The 20,394-nt window shown below is 51.7% G+C and overlaps 2 protein-coding genes across 5 annotated transcripts in view; one reads left to right on the top strand and one right to left on the bottom strand.

The window, feature by feature from the left end:
* Positions 1-13,366, top strand: part of Sulf2 (sulfatase 2) — an 80,412-nt gene extending 67,046 nt beyond the window's left edge. For all 3 annotated transcript variants that reach the window (XM_013124436.3, XM_013124435.3, XM_013124433.3), the window contains exons 7-21: positions 547-722; positions 1,860-1,988; positions 3,153-3,209; positions 3,318-3,447; positions 4,670-4,889; positions 5,626-5,854; positions 5,943-6,039; positions 6,629-6,723; positions 7,206-7,265; positions 7,845-8,014; positions 8,261-8,403; positions 9,600-9,723; positions 11,411-11,444; positions 11,661-11,711; positions 12,488-13,366. In XM_013124436.3, coding sequence (XP_012979890.1) covers positions 547-722; positions 1,860-1,988; positions 3,153-3,209; positions 3,318-3,447; positions 4,670-4,889; positions 5,626-5,854; positions 5,943-6,039; positions 6,629-6,723; positions 7,206-7,265; positions 7,845-8,014; positions 8,261-8,403; positions 9,600-9,723; positions 11,411-11,444; positions 11,661-11,711; positions 12,488-12,518 — 1,746 coding nt within the window. In that variant the 3' untranslated portion in view covers positions 12,519-13,366. The remainder of the gene's footprint in view (positions 1-546; positions 723-1,859; positions 1,989-3,152; positions 3,210-3,317; positions 3,448-4,669; positions 4,890-5,625; positions 5,855-5,942; positions 6,040-6,628; positions 6,724-7,205; positions 7,266-7,844; positions 8,015-8,260; positions 8,404-9,599; positions 9,724-11,410; positions 11,445-11,660; positions 11,712-12,487) is intronic.
* Positions 13,367-13,855: 489 nt separating this feature from the next.
* Ncoa3 (nuclear receptor coactivator 3) overlaps positions 13,856-20,394 on the bottom strand; it is a 70,726-nt gene continuing 64,187 nt past the window's right edge. The window contains exons 19-23 of one of the 2 annotated variants that reach the window (XM_013124431.3): positions 19,330-19,419; positions 18,602-18,821; positions 17,761-17,935; positions 17,147-17,288; positions 13,856-16,909 (exon numbers count right to left, since the gene is read on the bottom strand). In XM_013124431.3, the coding sequence (XP_012979885.1) occupies positions 16,898-16,909; positions 17,147-17,288; positions 17,761-17,935; positions 18,602-18,821; positions 19,330-19,419 (639 nt within the window). In that variant the 3' untranslated portion in view covers positions 13,856-16,897. The remainder of the gene's footprint in view (positions 16,910-17,146; positions 17,289-17,760; positions 17,936-18,601; positions 18,822-19,329; positions 19,420-20,394) is intronic. The other variant, XM_013124432.3, reaches the window with a different exon arrangement.

Here is a 20,394-nt window from a genome sequence, read left to right as displayed (position 1 = left end):
AACTATCTAAATTTAAATTAATTAAAATACCATAAAGTTTAGATGCTCCTCCATGGTCACACGAGACATAGTTCATGTGCTCCATAGCCACACTGGGCAGCACAGGCCCTCCTCACACGGCCACTATCAATCACAGAAAATTCCATGCAGCAGCTCTGTTCCAGGTCACAAACTCCTGCCCTGGTCACGTCTACCTTCATTCACTCATTCACTCATTCATTCATTCATCCCATGTCATTTATTGAGGATCAATGCAAGTGGGAGCCAGCTACCAGGGATCAAAATAGCAAGCGCCCCACACAGCAAGACTCCCACCCTGAGGAGCGTCCAGGGCAGTGTGAGGACTGTCTGCAGAAGAGGGGGCACTGATAAGCTTGAGGGAGCGTTGAGCAGGGCAGGAGTGAGCTCATTAACAGTCCCAGGGGCCTTGCAGAGAAGCGGCTTGTCCCGAGGCATGGAGGGCAAATAGGAGAGGAGGCTTGATACAACTGGAGGGCTCCAGTCCCTTGCCCCAGGCCAGACACCTCACTCTAGCCTCTGGTGCAGATTTACGACATGCTGGTGGAGACCGGTGAGCTGGATAACACGTACATCGTGTACACCGCCGACCACGGCTACCACATTGGCCAGTTTGGCCTGGTGAAGGGCAAGTCCATGCCCTATGAGTTCGACATCAGGGTCCCGTTCTATGTGAGGGGCCCCAACGTGGAGGCTGGCTCTCTGTAAGTATGTCACCTCTACCCATATCCCAGGTCCCAGGCTCACAGGGTTCTGCTTGGCTCTGAAGCTCAACCCGAGTGCAAGCCACCCCCCACCCCACCCCCTGGGCACAATTCCAGAACAGTTGAACCAGTCACTGTGCCACCCAGGGTGGACTCCAAGGAGTCTTATAGCCTTCTTCGGAGGCAGCAGCCAGGAGCTATGCGCTCCTGTGAAAAACAGCCAGGTGGGGTTCTGTGCCTGGGAATACCAGAGGCTAGTGTTCCCCGTGCCTGGGCAGGCTCTGCAATCACCACCCCAACCGGCAGTCACTGGGCTGGTGGCTGGTGGGAGTGACTTGAGCAGGGAGCCATTATCAGCTGTCATCAGGCGAACCTGCTCCTAGTGGCATCACAGAGCAAGCCATCTCCCTTCGTCTTTCCTCAAGGACCATGTGTGCCACAGACCTCAGCCGTTCACCTTGGTTTAACCTTTGAGGTGGCCACCTGCTGCAGAAACGCTAGCAGGAGGCAGAGATTTAAGAAGGGTTGATAATGGTGGTGACCTGGTCCCTGCAGCAGCTGAGATATGGGGGTGGGGGGTGGGCATCAGGCCTCAGCCAGGTAAAGGCAGACGACTGGAGCTTGCACAGCACACCTTCAAGCCAGCCAGGGGTAGACACAGAAAGAAAACTCCTGTGAGACATCTGTCCCTATAACCATGTAGTGTCAACCCCACCCCCACCTCCGTCACCCCAGTAGTTAGCCATGGCTGGGCCATTCTCACATGGTGGCCACTGAGTAGATTACCCAGCAGTCACTGAGATGTGGTTCCAGGGGCGGGGTCCCCTGTGATGAGCTAAATGGGAAGATCAGTGGCTCTCAGCTATCTGTGGGAGGGCATTCTGGGCCGATGCTTGCCCAGCCGGCAAGACTCTACAGATGCCTGCAGGCATTTGGCCTAGAGGCGCAGGGGTTAACCTTAGGGCAGGTAAGCTTGCCGGCTCGGCACCTTGGTGAACAAGGGACGGTCCGCTGAAACTGGAGTGGCAGGATGGGGCCTCCTGGCCTGCACACCTTCCTCCCCCGCCACCTCCAGCTGCTGGTCCCAAGCTAAGCTATCACCCAGGTGGCCAAGTTCCCTCTCCCCTTGCCCCCCAGGATCCCTCACATCGTCCTCAACATCGACCTGGCTCCCACCATACTGGATATCGCGGGACTGGACATCCCCGCTGACATGGATGGGAGGTCCATCCTCAAGCTGCTGGACTCAGAACGGCCAATGAACCGGTGAGAGGGGGCAGACCCCGGGGACTGGGCCAACCGTGGGGAACTGGCAAGGCCACTGGCGTCAGGAACTGAGGACCTAGGTGCCCCCTGCTAACCCATGAGACAACAAAGGGCCAACCCTCTCTGAGAGTCTGTCCTCCCGTTTGGGACTGAGGACCCTTCTGAAGTTAAAATGGTGGAGAGCCTGAGGTAACAGTAGCATCTGTGTAATCCCAAGGGCATGGGGACTGTGCTGTGTGCCAGGGGATTCCAGCGTGTTCACTCTCAGAGTCCCCCAGCAAAGGGGACTTACATTATCTGAGTCCTAGGACTCAGATCTAGGTGATAACCGAGAATTCAGACTCTTCGTCACAATGACTATGGCTTTTGTGGCCCTAGTGGTGGATGGCGTTGCTGACAGGAACACAGTCCAGGTGTCCTGGTTAGCAGAAGACAGCAGCAGTAAACCAAAAAAAAGAAAAAGAAAAAAAGAAAAAAAAGTGGGAGGGAAGGTAGGTTGAGTGGGTTGAGATGCGGGACCAGAAAGACAGGAGCGACCCCTGGTGGCGGATACTGGAACTGCCCGCTGGCGAACAGGTCTCCATGCTCTTTGCCTTACTCTAAGCCTTTCCTAGGCTTTCTTTGCAGAGGGCCCAGCCCTGAGGTCAACATGAGGCCGTCCAAGGCAGCACATCCTCCACCTGAGGGACCTGGGAGGATCTGAAATGGATGTGGGGGGGTGCAGGACACTTTAGAATTGGGGCACAGAATAGAATGCTGTCTTTCAGTGCCCCCATCTATGAAATGGAGAAGACAGCATGCATTATATACACAGGCTCCAGTTACACAACCCCGACCCTCATGGGTCAGGAGGAATGGCCCTCTGCAGACCCTCATTAGCCCAGAAATGGGGAGCTCTGTCTCTGCAGCATTTGAAGGCCTAGGTCCTGGGAGATCCTAAAACTTACACACACACACACGCACACACACACACGCACACACACACACACACACACACACACACACGCACACACGCACAACTGGGTGACTTCAACCCCAGAGAGGCATTCAGAATCACACCTTGGAGAAGTGGTCCTGTCCATGGGGTCCCAATGCTACTTAGAGTAACTGCCACTGCCCGGTCTGGGGCACCTGTGGACAGGGATGGACCTGCTTGTTTTCTAGGTTCCACTTAAAAAAGAAGCTGAGGGTCTGGCGCGACTCCTTCCTGGTGGAGAGAGGGTAAGTGCTGGGCAGGGAGGCCCCTGCTGGGAGCTCCTGCAGCCTAGGCAAACACAAGTCATCCCAGGGATCCCCCCCAGTTCAACCAGCCCCCCCTCTGCCCCCCAGCAAACTGCTCCACAAGAGAGATGGTGACAAAGTGGATGCCCAGGAGGAGAACTTCCTGCCCAAGTACCAGCGTGTCAAGGACTTGTGTCAGCGCGCCGAGTACCAGACAGCATGCGAGCAGCTGGGCCAGGTGAGGAGGTGGCCCGCATCCTCCCGGGCCTCTAGGCTGTGATTCCTTGGTTACAGGGGGCTCTGGTCCCTGTCAGAGTAGCGGCGTCCTCTGGGTGTGTGCCTTGGCACCACTTGTGAGGGGAAGCACCGGCGGGCAGGCTCAGGTGGCGAACAGCATTGCCTTCCTGCTGACTTCTGTGATTTCTCTTTGTGGCTGTCTCGACATTTATAGGGAAATTAGGTAATAGCTTTCAAGATTTTTTTTTTAAAGAACACTGATTGAAAAAGACAAAGTGGTATCCAGGAAGAACAAGGGCCTGTGTCTAGAGGGGGCAAAGGAGGCTCTTCCAAGGTGGGCTGTGGGAAGGGACAGTTCACTGGGCATGAGCCTCAGAGGGTAAGGAGACAGGAAGGGAGGAAGGGAAGGAGGGAGGGAGGGAGGGAGGGAGGAAGGAAGGAGAGAAGAGAGGGCCTGTGGAGCAAACAGGAGTGGGGTTTCCCTGGCCCACCTCAAGGGGTGTGAGAGCAGCAGGAAGCTGTGACATTATAGACTCTGGTTGCTAGGAAAGCAGATTGGCGAGGGAGAGGGCAGAGTGATGAAGACCTTGAGGAGGACACTGGGCTAAGTATCACAGCGCCAGTCCCCCAGCTGTGTGACCTGGGCAAGGATCTCTCACACTGCTTTCTCTCTCGGCGTGGGACTCAGGACAAACCTCCTTCATGCTGTGGTTTGAGCACACACAGGTGCTGGGAGAGAGTTCAGGGCTAGGGAAGAGATCCAAGGAAAGGCAGGGGAGCCCATACCAGGAGTACCAGCTTGGGTCTTAAAGATCGGGCCTCGGAAGGTTTTAAGCAGGAATAACATGGCCCTGGAAGAGGCCTGCTTGGCCACCGTGGGGGCATGGCTTTGGGCAGACGGGAGCAACCACACCGGGACTGTCTTGCCGGATGCAATGGTAGGTCCAGCTATGTGTGGGCGGAAGAGAGGAGTAGGCACCTGGAGGTGGTAAGGGCGTGGCGTTTGCCAAGCTGTGGCCGAGACGCTGAGGTAAGGTGTGCCGTCGCTCGCGCCTTCTCTCCGACCTCTTAGTGTCCCCCCCATATCTGACTCCAGCTTTTCATTATCTAGGCCAATTAAGAACTCCATTAACAAAGCTGAGCTTGGGCAGGGAGAGGAGAGGTGGGTGTGGCGAGCAGGATGGCAGAGTCCCGGGTGCCTGAAGCCCTGCTGTGTCCCACAGAAGTGGCAGTGTGTGGAAGACGCTTCTGGGACGCTGAAGCTGCACAAGTGTAAGGGCCCCGTGCGCTTTGGCGGCGGCGGCGGTGGCGGCGGCGGTGGCAGAGCCCTCTCCAACCTGGTGCCCAAGTACTACGGGCAGAGCAGTGAGGCCTGCAGCTGTGACGGCGGCGGCGGGGACTACAAACTGGGCCTGGCCGGACGCCGCAAACTCTTTAAGAAAAGTAAGTGTCAGGCCTGGCCAGACGAGGCAGGAGGAGCAGACGCTCGCCTCGAAGCCTGGGTGTGTCCTTGCAGCAAGGGACACTGGCAAGTCTCTCACAAGCCACCATTCAAGAGGGCAGCAGTAATAGGGCGGGCCACTAGGATACTAGAAGTGTGGACAGGGCAGGGGTAAGGAGGTCAACCTCATGTTTTCAACTCTCCCTCAAATGACCCTTCTAAAAGTGAGAGAAGCAGACAGCTGAGGGCCAGACAAGAAGCCAGGAGGCATGGGGAGGCCTTCGTGGCAAAGGAAGAAGTGGTCAGGTCTGAATGCGACTTGAGGGACAAGCCATCAGACCATGTTGACAGTCTACTTTCAGAGTCCACGCCGGCAGACTCGCCTGCTCCCAAAGTCCCCCTGTGGCCCACATGAGGAGGTCAGGGGACAGCTTGCAGGAGTTACTCTCTCCTTTTACTGCTGGGCTGTGGGGATGAAACTCAGATGTCAGCCCCAGGTGACAGTATCTTTACCCGAGAAGCCACCACACCCACTCTCCTGCAACTCTCTAGTCACTTGTCTAGCCTGCCTGGTGTAGCACCTCCCCAGGACCCAGGACCTACTTCCAGAGATAGATCTCCCAAGCCCACACAGCAAGCAACACTGAGACTCATCCCTGTCTCAATTGAAGACCCATGGCCAGGGTTCCTGGCCAGCCCATCCCAGCCTCTCTAACCTGTCCCCTCTGACACCCACAGAGTACAAGGCCAGCTATGCCCGCAACCGCTCCATCCGTTCCGTGGCCATTGAGGTGGATGGTGAGGTATACCATGTAGGCTTGGATAACGTGCCCCAGCCCCGGAACCTTACCAAACGGCATTGGCCAGGGGCCCCAGAAGACCAGGATGACAAGGATGGTGGCAGCTTCAGTGGCACTGGTGGCCTTCCAGACTATTCTTCCCCTAATCCCATTAAAGTGACCCATCGGTAAGAGTCCAGGTGGAGGTTGGGGGTAAAAGGGCAGGCTGGGCCCCTCTGCACCCCTCAGGGCCACTCATGGTCCCTCCCCTTGCAGGTGCTACATCCTGGAGAATGACACAGTCCAGTGTGACTTGGACCTGTACAAGTCCCTGCAGGCATGGAAAGACCACAAGCTACACATCGACCATGAGGTTGGGCCACTGGGGGCAGCACAGTCAGGTGTCATAGGCTCTGCGGCAGCATCCAGGAGGGCAGGGAGACCTGGCCAGGGGCAGAGGAGCAGCCCCCCACCCCGAATCCATGACCCCAGGACAGGAACCTGAGTCCCAGGATCTGACAGCCAGCCACAGGTCCAATCCAGAGTCGGCTGACTGGGGACAACGCAGTCTACCATGCTTTAGCTCCCCAAGATGCTCTGATTGAGTCTTTCTCTTTTGATTTTTCGAGGCAGGGTTGCTCTGCGGCTTTGGAGGCTGTCCTGGAACTAGATCTTGTAGACCAGGCTGGTCTGGAACTCACAGAGATCCGCCTGCCTCTGCCTCCCGAGTGCTGGGGTTAAAGGCATGCGCCACCACCACCCGGTTGGTAGAGTCCTTTCTACAACCTTGGTGGGCTCTGCTGACTCTCCCGTGGGACAAGAGGACTCTGACCCTTCAGGGGATCCTAGCTGAGGGAAAGAAAGGGTAGTCCTCTTCCACAGGCAGAACCACGAGTGGCTGGACCCTTGCCGTCCATGTGACCCTGTGATTCCTAGGCTTCTTTTCCTGTTCCCTCCCTCAGATTGAAACCCTGCAGAACAAAATTAAGAACCTGCGGGAAGTCAGAGGTCACCTGAAGAAGAAGCGGCCAGAAGAATGTGACTGCCATAAAATCAGGTGGGGGAGGGTTAGCACAGGATCCACCCAAGCCCCTGCAGACACAGACTCCCCTCGATGACTGGCCCCTTTTAAACTGCATCTTTGAGCAAGAATAAGGAGGACTTGATGATAACCCTCCCCTCGGCTCACAGACTGCCTTTTGGGGTGTGGCCAAGATGAGCTGCATTTAGGCAGCTGGAGGAGGGTGGGGGCAGGGCCTTGTCTTGAATAGCTGGGGCAGCTGGGGGGGGACAGCTTCCCATCTGGGTTGAATCATATGCTCCCTGGCCTTGTATGGGCTAGCCTGGGGCATCCAAGCCAAGCATCAAGCCGACTTCCTGGGGAGTATAGTCCCACCACAGGAGAGGATAGAGGGGCAACAGGAGAGACACATGAAAGCCCAGGAACCCCGCGGCATACCGGCCAGGACCCTTCGAGGCTCTAACTCCTGGGTTGTTTTTTGTTTGTTTATTTGTTTTCTTGGGGGGTGCCTGTTGCAGTTACCACACCCAGCACAAAGGCCGCCTCAAGCACAAAGGCTCCAGTCTGCACCCTTTCAGGTAAGGGTAGGGACAGGCCGCAGGGGTAAGGGGGGCGGCTCTCAGAGGTGGCCCCCTTCCTGCAGCTAAAGCCGACAAGGAAAAGCAAGCAGGCTGGGCTGGGCTTTCCTGGGAGGTGAGACCGGTGCTGTCCGTGAAGAGGCTCTCCCAGGTTCCATAGGAAGACCTCCACACACACACACACACACACACACACACACACACACACACACACACACACACACACACACACACACACACACACCCTCCGTGGCTGGATCAGGTGCTGTAGCCACAGCGAGCACTGAGCACTGGGCTCCAGGAAGTGAGGGCGTAGGGATCCTAGCACAGGAGCACTGGGCTCTGGGAAGGGAGTAGGGATCCTAGGACAGGAGCCCTGGGCTCCGGGAAGGGAGGGCGTAGGGATCATAGCAGCCACCTCACTTTGCACTGCTGTGCCACAGGGGCCCTGAAGGAGGCTGTAGGCGGAGAAAGGCCCTGGGGTCAACAGCGGGATCTGGAGTCCTTGATGACCGCCCAACTGCTAGGGTGGGACACGAAGCTGGGGTCCTAAGTGCGCGTGGCCCTCTGTGCCCCCAGGAAGGGTCTGCAGGAGAAGGACAAGGTGTGGCTGTTGCGGGAGCAGAAACGCAAGAAGAAACTGCGCAAGCTGCTCAAGAGGCTGCAGAACAACGACACGTGCAGCATGCCCGGCCTCACGTGCTTTACCCACGACAACCACCACTGGCAGACCGCGCCGCTCTGGACACGTGAGCAAGCGGGGCCGGGCAGGGCATGGGGGCTGGGCATGGCCAACAGGGCCGGGCAGGGCAGGGGGGGGCCGCTTATAAGGCCACCTACCTTCCCCACGCTTCAGAAGGCCAAACTGCTGGACCGGCCCCGGAAGTGTTGTAGAAACCCATGCCTGGTATCAGCCTGCCACTTGGCACTGGAGAGGCTGACAGACTCATTTTTTTCTGGGGGCACACTCAGAACACGCTTTCTTCCCTCCACAGTGGGTCCCTTTTGTGCCTGCACCAGCGCCAACAATAACACATACTGGTGCCTGAGGACCATCAATGAGACCCACAACTTCCTCTTCTGTGAATTTGCAACCGGCTTCATAGAATACTTTGACCTCAGTACAGACCCTTACCAGGTATATGTACCACCAGAGATGAAGAAACGGAGTGTCGGGCACAGGGGCACCACCAGATACCCACACCCTCTCCTGCAAAAGGGCAGACAAGTCCTACCAGGTCCCTAAGTCGGAAGAGTGAGTTCCAAGGCCACTTGGAGTCTGGGGCTCTGGGTAGTCAACATGTGTCTCCCTCCATTATCCTCTGTCTGATCTATGGTACAGCTTCCCCTCTCCCTCGGGCACATACAGGGCTCAGCAGGTGTGAACCTTAGAGCAATGGAGCCACAGGATCTGACCATGTTCTGGATGCTAGGCTGGCATAGACAGAGCAGACAAGTGACACTAACACCCAGCATGCACCTGAGGCAAGCTCTGTGCATGGTTTCCCTATTGTAACCAACCTCAGCACAGATGTGATTGAAATGGCTCAGAGCTTCCGAGATAAGCACAAGCCACAGGGCACCTGGAACCAGAGTTTCGCATCTTAGCTGTCCTGGAGGGTGGTCTCAAAAAAGCCTGAAGCAGGGGCTGGGGAGATGGTTCAGTGGTTAAGCGCACTGACTGCTCTTCCAGAGGACCCGGGTTCAATTCCCAGCACCCACATGGCAGCTCACAACTGTCTGTAACTACAAATCTGACACCCTCACACAGACATAACACCAATGCAAAAGAAAAACGAAAAAGAAAAAAGCCTGAAGCAGCTTCCTGCATGCCATGTGACTTCAGTAGCCACAGACTGGTCATCTTCCTTCTCTGATAGGTTCAGCCCGTAGTTTACCAACAAGAGTGGCATACAATGTCAATCAGCCATCATCAGTAGCTGCCAGACTAGGCAAGGCCTCAAGGCCCCCAGACCCGCCACTGTACCAGGTGGCTGCGTTCCCATCAAGGGAACAAAGGGGTGCTGACAAACACAAGGCTTGGAAGGTTCTTCCCCAGCTATGCAAGCTCCAGAAGTTCAAGGTTAAGTACATGGGCGTGGCTTGTCTTCTCCCAACTTTTCACCCCCACTGAGTGGACCTGGCAGAGATCTGGCCCATCATCTAACCCTCCACACTGTGGCTCTTGCAGAAGTGGAGTTGGGGTGTATGTAGATTGGACCCCCACAGCACCTCTACTCGAAGCCCTTCTGGGTTAAGTGCCCTGCTTTGAAGAGGAAGAGGAGGAAGGGGTCCCAGGACACCCCCCCCATTCACACTACCTTCTCCCATCAGCTGATGAATGCAGTGAACACACTGGACAGGGATGTCCTCAACCAACTGCATGTGCAGCTCATGGAGCTGAGAAGCTGCAAAGGCTACAAGCAGTGCAACCCCCGGACCCGAAACATGGACCTGGGTGAGTAGGGGTCCCAGCGTGGAACCTGCAGAGAAGAGCTTAGGTCATGTCTGCCCCCAAAGTGAGCCCAGAACCACAGGGGAGGGTCCAAGTCAATGACGGGGAGGTTACAGACACCGGGCTTTCACGGGGTTGTGCTTCCTGAGAGCGGAGAGCCTTTACAATCTACACAGGGTACAAACTTGGTTCACATTTCCTCCGTTTTGTTCATTCTTTATGCAGAACGTAACCCTGTGAGTTAGGGAAAATGCAGAGCTGGAGTTCTGCTCAGAGAGCAAGGGTCCGTACAGGGAAGTCTCTGTATGGAGGAGACAGGACCATTGGGGCTCTGTGATAAGTCAGGGTGGTCATTGTAGAGGGAGGGGCAGTCAGCTGCTGAGTGAGGGGAGCATCAAGAAGCCCAGTGTGGCTGGAGTGATGTGTGAAAGGCAGGGTCAGCCAGCCAGCCCGCAACAGGCTTTGCAGGCCACAGAGAAAAGTTCAGGCTTCAGTTGGGATGGTTCGGAGAGCTGATGGGAGCCGTCACTTAGAAAAAGACAGCGATTACTGAGTAGAGGATGAAGCCGGATCCCGTAGGTAGTGGTAGAGTTATCTACGGAGACTAGTGGCTGGGACTCAGTGAGCGATGCTAATGGACTTGAGGTGCAGAACTGAAGCCCACACCACATGGTGGTGATGTGGGGTGGAGATAACAGAAGAGGCCGCAAGGCTACTCCTGGGCTTGGGGATGGGGTTGACTAGGGTAAACCCAGCAATTCCAAGGTCAGGGTGCCAGCTGGATGTGTTAAGGTAGAGACCATGAGGAGGCGGTCATGTGCTTTATTAGCCATGACCAAGTGTAGAGGGAACAACCCCTGAACCCTTGGTCACCTGCTTGTCCTGAGATGCCTGGAGTTCCCATTGGGAAATGGTAAGTGGACGAGACAGACCCAGAGTGCCCGTCTGCTTTATGATGGGGGGGAGGTCTCAAGTAGCTACAGAGGAGTAACGGGAAACACCTGACCCTACCCAAGTGCTTGTTGCTAATCTGTGATGGTCGTGCTTAGAAGGGAGTGAAGTGAACCCACTGACTCATGTTCATGCACTTGGCCACATGCCACACCCTCAGGAATTCAGAGTGCAACCGGGAGTCCCCCACCTACCCACCACCACTGAGTCTGTGCAGCACGAATACCCACCTGTCTCTGCTTCCCCACCAAGACCATTGTGAACAAAGGCTCATGCATACTATGGCTAACTGGGGTCAACGGCGGGCGTGTGTGTGTGTGTGTGTGTGTGTGTGTGTGTGTGTGTGTGTGTGTGTGTGTGTGAGAGAGAGAGAGAGAGAGAGAGAGAGAGAGAGAGAGAGAGAGAGAGAGAGAGAGAGAGAGAGAGAGAGAGAGAGAGAGAGAGAGAGAGAGAGAGAGAGAGAGAGAGAGAGAGAGAGAGACAGAGAGAGAGAGAGAGAGAGAGAGAGAGAGAGAGAGAGAGAGAGAGAGAGAGAGAGAGAGAGAGAGAGAGAGAGAGAGAGAGAGAGAGAGAGAGAGAGACATAGGGCCATCTAGCATAATAAAGGAACACTAGTGACACCCTGGCCTGGCATTGTGACAAGCTGAAGGTGGCCCTTAGCTGTGCCTTCCTTGGAGGTCACAAAGCTTGCTGATGTTTGTACATTTCACTGTTCCTATTCTGTTCATCTCTTACTTAGGACTGAAAGATGGAGGAAGCTATGAGCAATACAGGTACTTGGTTTTGTTACTTAAGTTTGGGCTAAGTTCCCCTATCTTGGCTGTCCTTTCTTTTTATAGTTGTACCTATTGAGACTGTCTAGTGGCCCAGTGATAGGTGTCACCTCACACACCATCTTCGCACAGTTCTGGGAGGCAGGGGCGGGGAGCGACGACACAATCTTCGTGGTGATGGTTAACACGCATCTTCCTTTTGGCAACTACCTTTAGGCAGTTTCAGCGTCGAAAATGGCCAGAAATGAAGAGACCGTCCAAATCACTGTGAGTTGGAAAACCAGTTTGCAGACAGGCAAAGTTGGTTCTGACTTGCTCACTTCAGGTTTTGTTGCTGTTGTCTGGTTTGTTTGTTTCTAATACTGGGGGTTAAAGCCAGGAATCCTTCATGCTAAACAAGAGCTAGAATTCCGCTGAATTCCACCCCAGCCTTGTTTCCCTTCTCTGGGGAACAAAGTCATAGCTGTTTTTCCTATTATGTGAATACATTTCGTAATTTCAGAGTAATAGCTAATCCTAATAGATTGCTGTAACAATCCGGAAGCTTGGGCTATGACAAGTTGAGTGTGTTGTGATGTGACTAAGTACTATAGCTGACAGACACCTTGGAGGGTGTGGCTGTCTCAGCAGAATGGCTGTCATGGGCCATGTGGACACTGCAGCAACCCACAGTTCACCCCAAGTCTAGGGCACAATACAGCTTGCCAGATTCTCTCAAAAATACAAATGTGAGAACTCACTTTTAAACTGACGGACAGCTCATCTACTCCCCTCTGCAGTGACCCACCCATCCCTCTTCATGCGTTCTTTGTGGCTTCCTGAGGACAGCTTCCAAAGCTAGCATCTCACAGCCTTAGCCACAACTCTACCCAGACCCTTAAAAAACCATCCTTGAGTTGATAAGTGAGCAATTGTGACAACCGGGAGGGGCAATTACTCCTTCCTATCAGCCACACCCTTAAACCAAAGCTTTGCAGTGGAGGGTGGAGGACTTAAGTCTGAATAGCAGGGTAACCAAAAGCTGAGTGTGTTTTGTTCTGCAGGGGACAGCTTTGGGAAGGCTGGGAAGGTTAAGCACCTAGCGAGGAACCTCCAAAACCAGAGGCCTTGTGTGGCTGTCCAGGCCGTTGCACAAACCACAGGATCCCTAGTGCTGGAACTGGGAGGCCTGACAGGAGGCGGGGCCTGCTCCTGGGACATGAAATCCTTGAGGACAGCGCCCAGACTTCCCCGGGGCCCCCTTTTTTTACTCTGCTTTGCTTTGGACTGAACCTCACCAGCTGCACAGAGCACGTCCTCAAGTCTGGAGTCTCTGCCAGCCCTCTCAGAGGCACAGAAGGACCGTGGAAATGATTTCTATGGATTTCCTACAGGGCTGAAAGTTGCTGAGTTTTTGTTTTTTTTAAGTGGTGTCCCTACACAAGCCTGTTTTAACCTTTGGAGAAAGCACGGACATGGGCAGCTCCTGAGAGCTGTCTGGCCATGAGTCAATAGCACAAAAACAGCACCATTCCTGGCCGGACCAGCCGCTGCCTCTGAAGCTGCCTTCACTGTACATACGTGACCGCTCACATGTAACCACACAGGGACTTTAGGGGACTCTCACTAATACAAAAATCCCATTCTCAAGAGTCCTGGTGTCAATAAACGCTCTGTGGCCCGTGTCGACGAAAGTCCCTTGGGCTTTGTGGACTTTTCTGTTCCCACCCAGGAGTCATTCCTGATATCCATCCCAGAACTGATGTTTTCTAAGGTACTGAACACCCAAGTTGATGTGTGTCCTGTGTTTCAATGACATTGTATTTGTAAAGAAATTTTGTAGTATAAGTACCATCTTACAGTGTTCACAGCCCCAGCCAATGGCTAGCTATTGGTATGAAAAACAATCTTTGAATTTTTGTAAAAGGCTATGTTGGAACTTTTTTTTCTGTATTTTTGACTTTTTCTTTAAGCATTCAAGATACTGCCAGTACCTTTGGGAAGGGTGCACCTTCAGCCGGGAGAGGGGTTTTGGAGAGGCAGAGGGTAGCACATTAATGTTAAACCCACCATGCTTCAAGGGGCTTCACAGGTAAGTCTCACCAGCTCTGGGCCATCTGGAAGTCTCTGTTTCCCAACAGCAAGGCCTTCACTCATCCAGTCCTTTGTTAAACCAAGTAGGGTGACCTGGTCTACATGACTGCCAGAAAGCTAGGGTGGGTAGAGGCAGAAAGGTCACCCCCATATCTCAGCAGCAGGCACCAAGTGTGTCCAGATAGTCCCATAGTTTTCAAATGCCTTAAACAGGCCCAGGCTGCTAGGAGACAGGACTGCTCTGACCTCACAGACACATGAGTGTCCTTAGTCCATGTCCTTAGCCCTGTGTCACCCATGACCTGGGCATGTGGAGGAGACGAAACACGTGCGTAGGCTGAGGTTTAAATAGAAGCCTTTATTTACAAGAACATCCAGACAGTCAGCAAGGCATTCAAAACTCACTTCAACTGAGTCACCCACATGATTTCGATTCCTTGCAGGGTAAAGAATGACTCCATTTCAGGTGACACTTAATATAAACTTGATTAAACCCAAATTTGTTCAATGGTGTCAGTTCCTGAGAATTCACCGCTCTCGGAGTGACATTTCATCTTCTTCAAAACTCCATACATTCAAAGGGGAGAGAAAAGGGAGGCGACAAGAACAAACAGAACAGCGCCTGCTTCTTGAGGTGGAAACAACCCCTCGGCTGCGGGCCAGGGTCACAGCTTCAGCTAGCCTAGACTTTCTCCTGTAACCACCCTACTTGGGAACACAACTCACGGCCTCCCTCCAGATAGAAAGGGACTGGACAGGCATGTGGGCAACTGGCAATCCTCTGCATCTGCCTCTGACTAAAGAAACTTGGCAGAAACTTCTCCAGTACCCACTGCTATGTGCCCCCAACTCATCTCTGTACTCAATTAATCCTGATACATGGAGTAGGGCTGTTTGAGAGAGAACGTCCTAATACCAACAGCAACAGTACAGCTACATTAAATTTTGAAGAAACATGTTTCCTTAATATCATTTGATCTTCATAAAATATATTTTTATTTATATATCTTTGGATTCAGCAAAAAGTAGGTACTGGAAACGTCCCACATCATAAAAGCAGGTGGAAAGATTACTGTTTGTTCAAAAGACACCTAGGTTTAAAGAGGGTCCAGCAGAGGGGGAGGCGAGGTAGGCAACAGGAGTACAAAGAGAATGATCCAAAAAAGATTAAAGGGCAAGTCAGGTAAAAGCAAATTATCCCCAAGACTATTAAAAAAAATCTGAATTTGGGATTTGCACCAATAAAAATAAGTAGAAAATATAAAAACACAATAAACGTCATTTTTCCCCATACAAAAAGTGGGTGCCAACCAGTTAGCCTGGCACTGGGATGCTGAGGCAGGAATCACAAAGTTGGGTTTAATGTCTTTAAGAGAGGCAGGAGCACCACTGTGGCTACAGTCTAAGCAAGGAAGTCTCAGCCACACCGGCCCGACTCAGGCAGAGGCTGTCACGTGCACAGTGACACAATGGAAGCTTATGGATTTACAACCTGGGGCAGTAGGTCAGTCACAGGAGGAATCCCATCAGGACCTGGACACGTTGGAAAGTCAAGTCCACACTTGAGGTGGCTCTGGATATACTGGCTTTACTTGTTCATAGACAAGCGATGTCCCTTCAGGGATATAGAGAACAAGTGGCCTTTAAAAACTAGTTGGCTCTCAGAAAATGACACCAAGGCTGGCAGAGATGTCTGAAAGCTGTGGATAGTCTAGTGACCCAATTTCATGTAATTGTTTGAACCTAAGGAAACCCAAGTAAAGGGCATTAAATTTGGTTTTCCCCTACTCCAAACTTACTGGAGCAGGTGCCAAGAAGAGGCAAGAGAAGTGGCGGGGAGGGGCTGGCAGGCGACCAGGCCCTCCCCTGACTCAGCAGCACTGGCAGGCCTGGTTCTGACTCAGCACCCCGATGCAGAGAGGTAGTAAGAGACCCCATGCGCAGAACAACAAAGAGCTGAGCAGACAGCAGACCCCACGGCAAAGTCTCAGCGCCTGCCACCTAAGTGTGGCTCAGGACCTAGCAACCACAGTCACTCCTAAGATGAAGGGGCTACATACCCCATACTGAGTTTACCAAAACTATTACCATTTAACTTACGGACTGCTTTAAAATGTAAAGATTCTTTTTGAAATCAATTTGCTTCATTTTTTTAATTCTTGGGTTGTTTTTTTAAAAGCTCATTTGCCCCACATCTATTCTTTCCCCCAAATTAACAAAGTGCGTAGTTCTCTGGTAAAGAAATTTTTAAATGCCTACATCTATAAACAAATGATGAGTTTAAAAAGCCTTAGGTTAGGAGATTGAAGAGTGAGGCCTCTAAGGTGAGGTGGGGAAGCTGCAGGCTCCCTTCCTCCCCAGGCTGTGGATTCCAGATGTCTCCTCTTCTGTTTGTAACCTCACTGCATGGAGTTTACAGAAATTGACTATGTTAAATATTTAGCTTCACAAACTCTATAAAAATGAGCTGCTGTGACCTACAAAAAAAAGGTATGTACATATTTTTACATAATACAATATCTTAAAAGATCCTATTTACAAAAAAGGAAATCTATTCACAGAAACGCTGTGAGCTTCTGATTGAGGGTGCAGTACCTGGCCTTGGATTTCACAAGTTTATTTCAAAGCATTATTGCTCTACCATATAGGCAAAGGGTGACGCCAGTACTTGAAAGAAAACAACAAACAAACAAAAAACAATCATGTTCTTGTCCTAACAGATTAGTGCAGACAAAAACCAGGAATGTGGCTCACCATTCCTCACGCCCTCGGGAATATTGCATTTCTCCACGATTTCTTAAGTAAAGTGCACTTGGCTGCACATTAGCATGGGAAGATTTAATATTGTCATCTCATTTTCCCTTCTGCAAAGCCATTATTAACATCAATAACAAATCCTTGAGAGTTACAGGGTATTGGGACCTCATCAGGAGAAAAACCTAAGACAACAGACTCTGGGGACTACACCTGTAAAGGACAACAGAAGAGTGACACAGAACTACTTGGTGACAAACACTTGAAGGCAGACTGTGCTCCTCGTCCAGTGCTACAAGGCAGAAACCCTAGCCACCTAGATTTATGTGAAGACTTTGGCTGGCGAGGCAGAAGGAAGTGACACAAGAGAGGCGATTATGACATTCCTATCTCCAGAGTCACGTCCCCATGAGGCAGAACACCATGCCACACAGAGGCAGGGCATCAGGTAGACAGTGCTTCAGCTTGAGACCCGGTTCCGCTCAAATGACAGCACTTGGAACACCCTGATGGTCAAGCTGGCCCTTGCTTCCAGGCTGGATGCCTGACAATGACTCATTACCTCCCGATGATCCTGTGCAGTGTCATTTGTACAGTGATTCCCTAATCGGTCCACTGGGGAGATGTCAGCAGTATTTCTGTTAACAAAAGAAAATAGTCAGCCTGGCTGAAAACATCCCCCATCTGTACTTGAGGCTCCACCTTAACATAAATACCTCCCTGCTCAGGACCTTCAACCCAAATGCTCTTCCAAACTGCATTTTGTGTATGTTATATACCCAAGTTAAGTCTACAGATCACCCTAACAGTTAGGGTTCTGGGTCTGAACAAGGTAGGAGAAACCTTTTTGGAGAGTTAAGAATAGACACCCATACCTGATCAGGACCCATGGGCATGCCAGACATGGGCATGGGGGTCATGTTCATCTGTCCCAAGTGACCACCAGTGTTGTTCATGTGCATCATGCTGTATGCTGCAGGCTTCCCCTGGGGGGCAAACTGCTGCTGGGGAAAGGAGCTGCAAAGAAAGGTAAAGTTGCTTCCAAGCCAATCCACATTGCAGCGCACATGGACTGTCCCGGCTTTGTTAAATGTCCCTGCCTAAGCAGATAACAGAAAAACAACTGCCTCTTACTTTGTTTTGTTGCTGTTGTTGAAACAGGATCTTATTGTTATCTCTGGCTGTCCTGGGGCTCCCTGTGTAGACCAGGATGACCTCAAACTCAGAGATTCTCCTGCCTCTGCCTCCCAAGTGCTGGGATTAAAGGCGTGCACCACACCTGGCCTCAGGAACGTCCTAACAGCCTGCCTGCCTTCTGTTTTCCACAGCTGTCAGGACTCAGCATGCTCACAGATGTGGGTATGGTATAAAGCAACCCCAAGTAAGCCAAAATACCTCATCTCTAACTCAGAGCCAAGCCGCTTAAGTGTGGCTGAGAAGCAGTTCATGCCTTCAGTGCTAGGATGTAAAGATAAGTCACACTCCTTACCTGCTTCTGCCCAGGTTCCCTGATGGCCACCCCTTCATTTCTGAGGACTGATACATGGGTGCAGTCTGAGGATGTTGCACCATGGCATTCTGGGAAGGGCCCATTCTTGATGACATCATTGCATTGGGAGGACTGGATACTCGACCAAAAGTTGGATCTTGTGGTTGTCCCATTCCTTGAAGAAATAAACAAGAATCGTGTTCAACTGCTACACCCTTGGGCTCTCAGCATCCTAGAATTACTGGGGGTGCAGAGCATGGTGAGGAAAGGAGCTGCTCTGGGTGTTTCTGCTTCTCACTGTGATGACAAAGTCGTGTTGAGTAAAAACAATGCCATCTAGAGCAACTGAGTAACCTCCTGGGAGACTCCTCCCCAGAGAGCATGGCTGCATTGCTGGAACTGACAGTCTCCCAACAAGACACCCTTATCCCAGAGCCTCCCAAAGGCAGGACTATAGGACAGAGTGCTTAGTATAATCACAGAGAGCACACAAGTCACTGAGAAGAGACTGAAGCCCACACCTGGGCTCTGTCCCCCTGGCTACAAGGTCCAGCAATGACACAGCATTCTTCACCACTGGGACAGGAAAAAACGAGCAGAAAATGGTTTATGTCACCATTTTCAAATGAGGGAGGGGGTGCTGGAACTGGGGGATCCCAACTGAGAGAACACACTTGTTCTCTGTCCCCATTACTGGGCACATTCGAGCTCTATGCTGCTCTGTCGTTTTCCTCAAAGAAAATGGAATGAACAGTATTTTGTTTTTCAAACACAACAGACCTAGTGAAGCTTGTGACCTCAGTAACATTACTTAGGGAAAGGTACAATATGCCAGGTTTACCATAATTCGTTGGATATGGAAACTGCTGCGGTGGGGCTTGTGGCATTGCTGATCCTGCCAAAACCCCATCCATGCTAGGGGAAGCGGTGACATTGGGAGGTGGGCTGAAGGCCTGAGGCTGCGGCTGTGACATCATCATTGCCATTCTCTGCTGCTGCAGGTGATGGTTCATCAGCTCTCGTTTCTGCTGGGCAGCCATTTGAGCATTAAAGAAAGCCTGCTAGTAGACAAAAGATAGACAATACAAGAGAACCAATCAGTTTCACACAGTGTCGTACACACATGAGTATCATAGAGAAAGAGCACTATATGTCTTCTCTGTAATTACCAAAATTACCAAAAATGTTTCTTTATACCCGTGGCTTCTAAATGCTGTCAGCAAGCATTTAGTCCTCACTATCTAGGATCACTTCCCAAAAAACTCAGTGGCTATCTTACAATACAGCAACTCCAAGGACCTGGGTTCAATTCCCAGCACCCACATGGCAGCTCGGTCCCTGGAGATCTCACATCCTCAAGGGGCACTGGGCGTGCACGTGATGCACAGACAGCCATGCAGGTAACACACTCAAACACAACCTTTTGTAAAGACAGAAAGTGTGATGGACCAATTCTTACAAGAACTTCAGGGTTATTCTCATTTGTTTAAGAAGCATGGACTGAGAACCAGGCAGAAGCCAAGCCCTAAGCTGGAATGCAGAGATGTTCATCCTCTGCTAGGAACTCACCTGGGGCTGCATCATGGGCCTCATCACAGCAGCACCACCAGCAGGGTTTTCCATTTTCATCTCAAGTGCCTGCCGGCTCTGATTCAAAAACTGAATAGAGAGAAGTCAGTAGGGTCAAGTGGATGGTGGTAAGGATCCCCAATCAGCTTTACAAACTTTTAGCACCTCCCAGGGAGATGGTCTCTCCAACCCACTGATCTTGGAAGCCAGCCACATCTAAACTGAACTCGTTTGTTTTCACTCTGCAGAAGAGAGATGGCTCAGCAGCAGCTGAGAGCATGTACTGCTCATCCGGAGGGCTGGGCTCCTTTCACAGCACCTACATGGTGACAAGTTCTTGTCTGAGTGTAAAGCTTCTTTGGCACTGGGGCAAAAAGCAACTTGAACAGCGTTGTAACAGGAGCTCAATGGACTCACACTGTCAGGTTTCTTCAGAGCTTGTTCAGACCATCAGAGGAACAACTTTAACTTAATCAGATAATAGTGAGGGTTTGGTAGAAAGAAATACCAAAACTAAACTACCACAAGCACAGGCACACAGCTTCCCCAGTTCTAAATCCACGCCACCAACAACCACTCCCCAACTCTGGTTATCTATTCAAGTGATCTAGCTCCACAAATTGTAACAAGAACACTTATCAGCACTTATTTTAGGTGTGTCTGCATGTGGGTTTGTGCACATTTGTGAGATTTCTCAGAGGTCAGAAGAGGATGTGGATCTTTGAACTATAGTTAGACTGAGTTTTCCAATGTGGATGCCAGGAACCAAACATAGGTCCTTTGCAAAGCAACACATGTTCTTAACTGCCGAACATGTCCCAGCCCGAAAGTTCTAAAAGCTTTAAAATACCAAAAAGCAGTTTCCGTTAAAATGCTGAAATCAACACTGGTGGTAGCACACACCTACCATCCCAGCATGAGAGGTGGAGGCTGAAACTCAAAGTCTGGTTGGCATTAGCAAGAGCCCGTCTTTAAATTGGAAAGCTAAAATCAACGTTTAAGTATTTGGTCATCATACTAAGAAGCACCATCCAAGCTTTGCGTTGGTGGTGCATGCCTTTAATC

This window comes from Mesocricetus auratus, unplaced genomic scaffold (genome assembly GCF_017639785.1).
Source record: "Mesocricetus auratus isolate SY011 unplaced genomic scaffold, BCM_Maur_2.0 Super-Scaffold_100028, whole genome shotgun sequence".
Classification (NCBI taxonomy): Eukaryota; Metazoa; Chordata; class Mammalia; order Rodentia; family Cricetidae; genus Mesocricetus; species Mesocricetus auratus.
Note: the sequence above shows the minus strand (reverse complement) of the source record. Positions and strands in the feature narration are given on the sequence as shown.